General features: G+C 48.5%; 1 protein-coding gene across 1 annotated transcript in view; it reads right to left on the minus strand.

Annotated features, from left to right (window-relative positions):
- Positions 1 to 10,483, minus strand: part of zgc:195282 (uncharacterized protein LOC100192223 homolog) — a 30,723-nt gene extending 20,240 nt beyond the window's left edge. Inside the window, exons 1-2 of the mRNA XM_038804561.1 lie at positions 10,191 to 10,483; positions 9,137 to 9,231 (exon numbers count right to left, since the gene is read on the minus strand). Coding sequence (XP_038660489.1) covers positions 9,137 to 9,231; positions 10,191 to 10,233 — 138 coding nt within the window. The 5' untranslated portion in view covers positions 10,234 to 10,483. The remainder of the gene's footprint in view (positions 1 to 9,136; positions 9,232 to 10,190) is intronic.
- Positions 10,484 to 10,848: the final 365 nt, after the last annotated feature.

Genomic DNA, 10,848 nt, shown 5'->3' on the forward strand with positions numbered 1-10,848 from the left:
CCCTCGACGCTCGCAGCTGTGACACGTTGTGACTGGGCCAAGCTCTGGTGCGTCGCTGCAATGTCCATGTTGCTCTGGTACATGGCTGCCTGTGACATGGCCACCCTGTCAAGTGCCTCAGCCAACGCCCACATAGAATGCCCTGGGCTTTGGACATCTTGATCCACGGTCGATACCTTTGCACCGAAGTCCTCCACCATAGATGCCACCCGTGCGGTTTTGGCCTGGGTGGCACGCATGGTCAACACCACCTCCTACTCCTGCTGCCGGTTGGACTCCTCCAACTGCACCTACAGGTACTGGATGGTTACTGACAACCCCTCCTGTAAGCCCCAGCTCTGCATCTCCACCATTGATGGGACCACCCTTTTCAAAAGCGCAAGACCTATCTGGACGGCAGCTAGTCCCTGGTGTCGGGCCACCCGCCAACCGTCCGCCCTCTTGGGGATTCATACCTCCACCTGATATATCGCTACATGTGTTTGGTGCGCACCAGATAGTGCCCCAGGAGCCTCTTTATTATAGTGCTCAACCCTGGTGACTGCCTCTGGGATGGTGGAGGATGTCGACCTTCGCGGTGACGAGAAATTGGTGTCATCCCCGGACATGTGCTCTGCAGTGTCGTGGGGTTGCGGCTGGAGGTGCGGATCCCCAGCATGTCCCGCCTCGTCAGCAGATGTGCCATTGAATTGTGGTTGGGGTGGATGGAGCCCAGTGAACCATGCCATAAGGACATGGCAATTCATTGGAGGTTCACTTGGAAAGCTGATGCTGATCTCCGCCTCAGCGACTGCCTGCTCGCCAACCCCAACCACCTGGTCCATCATCCTCTGCTCTGTGACAGTGAGGGGCCACAGGTCCAGCGGGCCCCCTCCAGTCTTCTCCCGCTCCCTGCAGTTCTGGGCCGCCTTCTCCTGGGGGACAGATAATGCATAGTATGAGACACCTCGATGCATGCAGCGTAAGGGGTCTGCAGTCAGTGGCCTGTGTATGCAGTGTGTGGGACAGGGGTGGTGCCAGAGGCACGGCACTGGCGACTCACCCTGACAGCCCTGAGGAGCTCATGCAGCATTTTCCTGCACTGCTGCACGATCCCGGCAGTGGGGCCACGGCGCACACATCCTCTGCCACCTGCGGCCAGTCCCAGTTGATATTGGTGGATCTTCGTGACTGGAATGAGAGCATGGGGAGTGGAGTGTTTATATGCAGCTGCAGCTTGTCAGGCTCTTGACGTCGGCCAATCACATGCCGGTGAGCGTTGGGATCTCACTAGTTCCATGTGTCGCCGGTGCTAGTCCATTAGAATGTCGGACTGGCTCTGGGACTGGCGCTACCATGGGGACTGTAGAATACCCATAATTCAGTCCCGGCGTCAGTATTTAGTCTCTGAAACGGAGAAGCTCACCCATAAGCGCACGCAGGATCTTAGAATGATTTAGAAATTATAAAGTACACACAAGTTCCTGACAGAATAAGCCATTCAGTGTAACGTATCCATATTGACCGTCAACAAGTAATATAAATTACATTTAGAACATAGAACATAGAACAGTACAGCACAGAACAGGCCCTTCGGCCCTCGATGTTGTGCCGAGCTTTGTCCGAAACCAAAATCAAGCTATCCCACTCCCTGTCATTCTGGTGTGCTCCATGTACCTATCCAATAACCGCTTGAAAGTTCCTAAAGTGTCCAACTCCACTATCACAGCAGGCAGTCCATTCCACACTCTAACCACTCTCTGAGTAAAGAACCTACCTCGGACATCCCTCCTATATCTCCCACCCCGAACCTTATAGTTATGCCCCCTTGTAACAGCTACATCCACTCGAGGAAATAGTCTCTGAACGTTCACTCTATCTATCCCCCTCATCATCTTATAAACCTCTATTAAGTCGCCTCTCATCCTCCCTTGCTCCAATGAGAAAAGCCCTAGCTCCCTCAACCTTTCCTCATAGGATCTACCCTCCAGTCCAGGCAGCATCCTGGTAAATCTCCTTTGCACCCTTTCCAATGCTTCCACATCCTTCCTATAATGAGGTGACCAGAGCTGCACACAATACTCCAAATGTGATCTCACCAGGGTCCTGTACAGTTGCAGTATAACCCCACAGCTCTTAAACTCAAGCCCCCTGTTAATAAACGCCAACACAGTACTCTTTTTTCTCCCACGTGCACAGGGTTTATTCCCGTATTGATTTCTTTGTCATGAGTAGGGGGCTGGTCCCGAGGGTGGAGGATGCCGAATATTCGGCTATAGCGATTTCGGACCATGCTCCGCATTGGGTGGATCTGGAGATGGGGGAGGTGCGGGACCAGCGCCCGCTTTGGCGTCTGGACGTGGGGTTGTTGGCTGATGAGGAGGTGTGCAGGAGGGTCCGGGGATGCATCGAGAGGTACCTCGAGGTCAATGATACTGGGGAGGTCCGGGTGGGGATGGTGTGGGAGGCTCAGAAGGCAGTGATTAGGGGGGAGCTGATCTCCATCCGAGCCCATAGGGAGAGGGGGGAGAGGAGGGAGAGGCTGGTGGGGGAGCTGTTGAGTGTAGATAGCAGGTATGCGGAGGCCCCGGAGGAGGGATTGCTGGGGGAACGGCGTAGCCTGCAGGCCAAGTTTGATTTATTGACCACCAGAAAGGCGGAGACACAGTGGAGGAAGGCGCAGGGAGCGGTCTACGAGTATGGAGAGAAGGCGAGCAGGATGCTGGTGCATCAGCTTCTCAAGCGGGACGCGGCTAGGGAGATTGGTGGAGTGAAGGATGGGGTGGGAATGTGGTGCAGCAGGGGGCAGAGGTCAATGGGGTCTTTAGGGACTTCTACAGGGAACTGTACCGGTCGGAGCCGCCGGTGGTGGGGGGGGTGGGGGGGGGGGGGGGGGGGGGGATGGAGAGCTTTTTGGACAGGCTGCGATTTCCAAGGGTACAGGAGGAGTAGGTGGAGGGACTGGGGGCACCGATCGAGTTGGAGGAGCTGGTTAGAGGGATTGGCCACATGCAGTCGGGGAAGGCGCCGGGACCGGATGGGTTCCCGGTTGAATTTTATAAGAAATACGCGGACCTGTTGGGCCCCCTGTTGGTTCGGACCTTTAACGAGGCATGGGAGGGGGGTGTTTTGCCCCCGACGATGTCACGGGCGCTGATTTCCCTGATCCTGAAGTGGGATAAGGACCTCTTGCAGTGTGGATCATATAGGCCAGTGGGAAGTGGAGCCGGGGGAGCAGAGGGTGAATTCCTCCTCTTCATGTGTGAGGCTTGGCCTCATCCAGTTCAAGGTACTGCACAGGGCTCATATGTCCGGGACGAGGATGAGCAGGTTTTTTGGGGGTGAGGACAGGTGCATTAGGTGTTCAGGGAGCCCAGCGAACCATGCCCATATGTTTTGGGCATGCCCGGCACTGGGGGAATTCTGGCAGGGGTTGGCGAGGACGGTGTCGAGGGCGGTAGGGTCCAGGGTCAAGTAAGGCTGGGGACTCGCGATATTTGGGGTTGGGGTGGAGCCGGGAGTGCAGGAGGCGAAAGAGGCCGGTGTTTTGGCCTTTGCGTCCCTAGTAGCCCGGCGGAGGATCTTGTTGCAGTGGAAAGATGCGAGACCCCCAAGCGTGGAGACCTGGATCAATGACATGGCGGGATTCATTAAGCTGGAGAGGGTCAAATTCGCCCTGAGGGGGTCGGTACAAGGGTTCTTTAGGAGGTGGCAGCCTTTCCTCGACTTTCTGGCTCAACAATAAGGAACTAGGCCAGCAGCAGTAGCAACCCGGGGGGGAGGGGGGTATTGTTTATGTTAATTTAATTATTGTTAATTTATTTTGTTGTTTATTGGGTTTGGGGGGAGTGGGGGGGGTTCGTTATATGCGTTGTTACAGGTGCCGGGGGGGTGTTTATTATTGTTATTATTATTATTGTTCTGTTGCTATACATTTTTCAAAAAATTTCAATAAAAATTATTTAAAAAAAATAAAATAAACGGCAACGCACTATAGGCCTTCTTCACGGCTCTATCCACTTGAGTGGCAACCTTCAGAGATCTGTGGACATGAACCCCAAGATCTCTCTGTTCTTCCACATTCCTCAGAATCCTGCCGATGACCCTATAATCTGCATTCAAATTTGTCCTACCAAAATGAATCACCTCGCACTTATCAGGGTTAAACTCCATCTGTCATTTTTCGGCGCAGCTGTGCATCCTATCAATGTCTCTTTGCAGACTACAACAGCCCTCCACCTCATCCACTATTCCACCAATCTTGGTGTCATCAGCAAATTTACTGACCCACCCTTCAGCCCCCTCCTCCAAGTCATTGATAAAAATCACAAATAGCAGAGGACCCAGCACTGATCCCTGTGGTACACCACTGGTAACTGGTCTCCAGTCTGATAATTTTCCATCCACCACCACCCTCTGTCTTCTATGTGATAGCCAGTTACTTATCCAATTGGCCAAATTTCCCTCTATCCCACACCTCCTTACTTTCTTCATGAGCCGACCATGGGAAACCTTATCAAACGCCTTACTAAAATCCATGTATACAACATCAACTGCTCTACCTTCATCTACACACTTAGTTACCTCCTCAAAGAATTCAATCAAATTTGTGAGGCAAGACTTACCCTTCTCAAATCCGTGCTGACTGATTAAGCTGCCTCTTTCCAAATGGTCATAAATCCTATCCTTCAGGACCTTTTCCATTAACTTACCGACCACCGAAGTAAGACTAACCGGCCTGTAATTACCAGGGTCATTCCTATTCCCTTTCTTGAACAGAGGAACAACATTCGCCACTCTCCAGTCCTCTGGCACCATCCCCGTGGACAGTGAGGACCCAAAGATCAAAGCCAAAGGCTCTGCAATCTCATCCCTTGCCTCCCAAAGAATCCTAGGATATATCCCATCTGGCCCAGGGGACTTGTTGACCCTCAGGTTTTTCAAAATTGCTAATACATCTTCCCTCAGAACATCTACCTCCTCCAGCCTACCTGCCTGTATCACACTCTTATTCTCAAAAACATAGCCCCTCTCCTTGGTGAACACTGAAGAAAAGTATTAATTCAACGCCTCTCCTACCTCTTCTGACTCCATGCACAATTTATCCACTCTTTTCCCATATCTCTTTAATTTCATCCTCCTGTCCAATGGGTTTGCACTGGAGTGCTGAGCTTGTGGCATTTAGTGCTACAGTGAGAGTTTGGTGACTGAGGGAGTATAAGGATTCTTTTTTATTTAAAGTCTAGTATTTCTTTTATTTAGTTAATTAACTTAAAAGTTGCTGTTTGGTCTATAAGAAGGTGAATTTTGAATCAGCTTTAAACAAGGTTCTACTTGTACTTACTTGCAGCTGGAGCTTGTTAATTAGTTAATTGCATTAGGCCAGTTTTTAGAAGCTAGAGTCACAGTATAAATAGGGGCTAGATACAGTGCAGACTTTGTTTGCACTGGAGTGCTGAGCTTGTGGCATTTGAGTGCTACAGTGAGAGTTTGGTGACTGAGGGAGTGCTGAGCTTGTGGCATTTGAGTGCTACAGTGAGAGTTTGGTGACTGAGGGAGTTAGGTGAGGAGGGAGTAAGGTGCTCCTTACATTTTATTTCCTATATTTATCAAAGAGCGTGAAGGGAGCCAGGAGCTTAGAGTACAGCTGACTGGCAGCAGAGTCGGAGGGCGGAGGTCCAGTTGGTCCACGGGGCAGCTAATTCTGTAAAGTAAGAGGGGATGGAGGCTAGGGCAGTTGCATGCTCCTCCTGTAGGGTGTGAGTGGTGAGGGATACCACTGGTGTCCCCGCTGACTATACCTGCGGGAAGTGCACCCAACTCCAGCTCCTCAGAGACCATGTTAAGGAACTGGAGCTGGAGCTGGATGAACTTCAGATCATCCGGGAGGCAGAGGGGGTTATCGAGAAGAGTTACAGGGAGGTAGCCACACCCAAGGTACTGGACAAGAGTAGCTGGGTTACAGTCAGGGGAAAGAAAACTAACAGGCAGACAGTGCAGGGATCCCTCGTGGCCGTTCCCCTTCAAAACAAGTATACCGTTTTGGATGCTGTTGGGGGGGGATGACCTACCGGGGGAAGGCCCCAGCGGCCAGGTCTCTGGCACTGAGTCTGGCTCTGGGGCTCAGAAGGGAAGGGGGAGCATAGAAAAGCAATAGTAATAGGAGATTCAATGGTTAGGGGAATAGATAGGAGATTCTGTGGTCACGAGCGAGACTCCCGAAAGGTATGTTGCCTCCCGGGTGCCAGGGCCAGGGATGTCTCGGATCGTGTCTTCAGGATCCTGAAGGGGGAGGGTGAGCAGCCAGAAGTCGTGGTGCACATTGGTACCAACGACGTAGGTAGGAAAAAGGGTGTGGAGGTAATAAACAAGTTTAGGGAGTTAGGCTGGAAGTTAAAGGCCAGGACAGACAGAGTTGTCATCTCTGGTTTGTTGCCGGTGCCACGTGATAGCGAGGCTAGGAATAGGGAGAGAGAGCAGTTGAACACGTGGCTGCAGGAATGGTGTAGGAGGGAGGGCTTCAGGTATTTGGATAATTGGAGCGCATTCTGGGGAAGGTGGGACCTGTACAAGCAGGACAGGTTGCATCTGAACCAGAGGGGCACCAATATCCTGGGGGGGAGGTTTTCTAGTACTCTTCGGGAGGGTTTAAACTAATTTGGCAGGGGAATGGGAACCGGATTTGTAGTCCAGCAACTAAGGAAGCCGATATTCAGGACGCCAAAGCACGTAGTGATGCAGTGGGGAAGGTAACAATGACAAAGGAGAGTACTTGCAGGCAAGGAGATGGGTTGAAGTGTGTATACTTTAATGCAAGAAGCATCAAGAATAAGGTGGGTGAACTTAAGGCATGGATCGGTACTTGGGACTACGATGTGGTGGCCATCACGGAAACTTGGATAGAAGAGGGGCAGAAATGGTTGTTGGAGGTCCCTGGTTATAGATGTTTCAACAAGATTAGAGAGGATGGTAAAAGAGGTGGGGGGGGGGGGTGGCATTGTTAATTAGAGATAGTATAACAGCTGCAGAAAGGCAGTTCGAGGGGGATCTGCCTACTGAGGTAATGTGGGTTGAAGTCAGAAATAGGAAAGGAGCAGTCACCTTGTTGGGAGTTTTCTATAGGCCCCCCAATAGCAGCAGAGATGTGGAGGAACAGACTGGGAAACAGATTTTGGAAAGGTGCAGAAGTCACAGGGTAGTAGTCTTGGGTGACTTCAACTTCCCAAACATTGAGTGGAAACTCTTTAGATCAAATAGTTTGGATGGGGTAGTGTTTGTGCAGTGTGTCCAGGAAGCTTTTCTAACACAGTATGTAGATTGTCCGACCAGAGGGGAGGCCATATTGGATTTAGTACTTAGTAATGAACCAGGGCAGGTGATAGATTTGTTAGTGGGGGAGCATTTTGGAAGTAGTGACCACAATTCTGTGACTTTCACTTTAGTTATGGAGAGGGATAGGTGCGTGCAACAGGGCAAGGTTTATAATTGGGGGAAGGGTAACAATGCTGTCAGACAAGAATTGAAGTGCAGAAATTAGGAACATAGGCTGTCAGGGAAGGACACAAGTGAAATGTGGAACTTGTTCAAGGAACAGGTACTGCGTGTCTTTGATATGTATGTCAAGCCTCCTGCTCCCCCTCTGCAGCCATGGTGCCCAGTGTCCATTTGTAAATGCTTGTAGTAAATTGCACCCGCGGGACCTCTACCTGAGAGGTGATGAGCATCGCGGAAGGGCAGAGCATGAAGTGTCTAAACTGCTAATCACATTTAAATGCATACAAATGCCGGTTCTGCATGCCCCGCAGACGCAGGCCGCAAACCTCTTTCTCGCCGCCGGGGAGGGACAGGAGCATGGCGCCTGAATTGGCGTAGGGCACAAAACTAATTTTTTGCCGGCGTCCAATTCTCCACTTGATCGCGATTCGCATTTCCGGCGTCGCGAGATGGAGAATCCAGCTTGTAGTCACTGTTGCAGGGAAATTCAGCAACACCAATGTGTGCACAGCAAGATCCCGCAAATAGCAGTTATTAACAATTACCAATTAATCTGTTTGAATTAGGTTCATTGAGAGATACATGTTGGCAAGCACACCAGGAGCGATCTCCTGCTCTTTTAGCTACATCAATTTAAACAGTCCCCTGTTTGGAGACCAGAATTCATTTTGAATGTTCCCTCTGCCAGCCAACCCAGGGAGAAGGTATTACTGAAGCATAATACCCTGCTTTACAGTAGCTACAGCACTCCTACATATTGTATTTACCTTTAACTTTTTGTGATGGATGCTTCGACATATCCATAACAAAGAAATACACATGAAATAAGTTTAAAGCATTAATTTTTATGCTGGATTTGCTTTGTTTGAATGAATTTTTACTGTAATTTCAAAGAATTAGATTCTGAGGCACTTTACAGTTCTTTATAAAAAGACGTGTGCACAAAACTGCAGTCTTTGTCATTTGTACTTTGAAATCTCTGGAAGTCGGAATCTATTATTCTTTTTGAAATGCATGTCCACAATAGACATTTTGATATCCAAAGTTCGATTTGCATAAAGCATTTCAATTTCGAATGACTGAGCGATCGGTCTGGTTCGAATTACCATTCAGCCTGCAACTTGTGCGAAACCTTCATTTTAAAATGCCCTCATTTGCAATCCGCGCTTTCATCCTGGAGAGCAGCTGACATCAGCCAGTGTGATTTTGAATTTGTACCTTTATTTGTCCCAAACAACCTTAGTGGCCGTTGCTGTTACAGCAGCCCATTTACACTGATGTGTAAGCACAGACCCCAGCACACAACACATATTCAATCGAACACACAAACCAGCAATAATAACATGCCCACTGTTTAAGCATGCAACCTTGATGAGAATCATATTCTCCCAGAAGTCCAGCCATGTAAATGATGAAGAATCCCAGTAGTGGAATTTTAACTCAGATCAAGATGATTCATAATTAGTTTCATCTCCATATGTAGATGGGGGGAAAAGATACTGATGCTCGTGATTAAAAAGAAAGCCCCAGATGTTCTGATTGCTTACAATTCCCTCAAGGAGACAACAGCTACAGAGCAAGCTTGAAGAGACAGATTATAGGAACAATACAGCTAGACAGTAAAATACTGGACAAACAGATGGAGGCCCAAGACATTACGTACCTCTGCATGTTGTCCCGGACTTAACTGGCGCTTGCACCGGTAGCATTTTAGACAAAGGGGGTGATAGTCTTTGCCTAAAGATCGCTTTCTCTCCGCTGCAAAAAGAAACAAGGGTAATGAGGGGTTCTCTTTTAAAAGGAAAATCACCACTCGCAGCTGAAGTAATTTAAAGTTGTATGTTTAAAATGCCCAAATCTATTTGATTTATGTCGACTGCGTTGCAGACGAGAGAGATTCTCCCGCTTCTTCAGACATCTTTGATCTGGTGTCTGACACACGCTACACTGTGTAACCAATTTATCCTTCAGTTTGTTTTAGCAATGTTATTCTGAAGATACTTTCGAATCTGCAATTTTTAAAATGGTGTCTGATGGCTGACTTTTTGAGACTGGGTGTCACTACAATGAGATTTTCCTTGAGGAACGATACTGTGACTTTTATGCTACTTAATATTTGCTAATTGTGCAGTGACAATGCACTCAATATAAAGACCAGTTCCTTCCTCTAGCAACAGGTGTAAGATGAGGAGCTCAAAGCCCATTTCCTCTTTCTCACTACATGGTGCAAGGCACTCGCTGTATGAAAATCGCTTATTGTCACAAGTAGGCTTCAAATGAAGTTACTGTATATGGAGGGAAATTATCATTATTTTGGTTATATTTTACTAGCATCCAACTTTGCTTTGTACTGATTAACTTGAAAAGTTTAACAGTAAGGTATTGAAGCCACCCTCACAAGCCAAGAACTTGTCATCTGGACAGCCATAGTTACTGGGCCAGAATACGATCACCAGTATTTCTGCAATTTGTTGTCTGTCTTAACTCAAAAAGCCTGGCTGAATTCAATCAGTCACAGAAAGGACATGTCCTCAAAACCGTTAGGAAAACACATTTGATTGTATATTAATTATTACTGTTCACTTTGTAAAATAATAATTTTGGTGTGTTGCACAACACCGTATCGACAGTGAGCAGGAACAAGCTACACCAACTCGATTACAGACTGAACTCTTCCTTCAGTTCGGCTGCAAATTTCCAAAGGGACTCGCACTTACCAAAATAGACAGGTTTCCCACAGATTGGACAGTATGAAATCATCTTCTGAAATTCTGTCAATTCGAGCCTATAGCAGATGTAGTCTTTAAAAACGTCCAAACTGACAGGAAAAGCAGCAAGTGTGACGTGTTTAATTTTAACGGCAGGATGTGGTTTTCTTCAAGGGCGCCCGTTAGAGAAGTTTAACTAAAACATTAATATATGTCAGCCAAAAGCTGAAGTTTCACAACCAAGGATATCTGCAGAACATTTACTTTGATCTTAACCGTTGCCGTTATTGTAGTCAATGAGGAGAGCCGAAAAAGAGTCAAAAATAGTTTATTTTCTACTCACGCGAGGAAATGCAATAACAAAGTAATAGTCCAAGTCCCAGCCGGGACAATCCTGAGATGCCGGCTCCTTCCTCGGCCAGCTTTTATCTTGGGGAATTAACACGCCCACTGTTGGGCCTCCGCCACTCAGCGGGGGAGCTCGTACTCCAAGAACCAGACAGGGAGATCAGTGGGGTCATCCATGTGGATCTCATGGGGGTTATAACATCCCTCCCCCCACCCCCAAAGTCCGTAAGAGTGGAGGAGGTTATCTTCTCCGCTTTGCCCATGGTTGCGTCTTGGGCTGTTGTGGGGCTGTGTTGGGGGGTGTAGTGTTTTGGGAAAA

Source organism: Scyliorhinus canicula, chromosome 8 (genome assembly GCF_902713615.1).
Source record: "Scyliorhinus canicula chromosome 8, sScyCan1.1, whole genome shotgun sequence".
NCBI classification, from domain to species: Eukaryota; Metazoa; Chordata; class Chondrichthyes; order Carcharhiniformes; family Scyliorhinidae; genus Scyliorhinus; species Scyliorhinus canicula.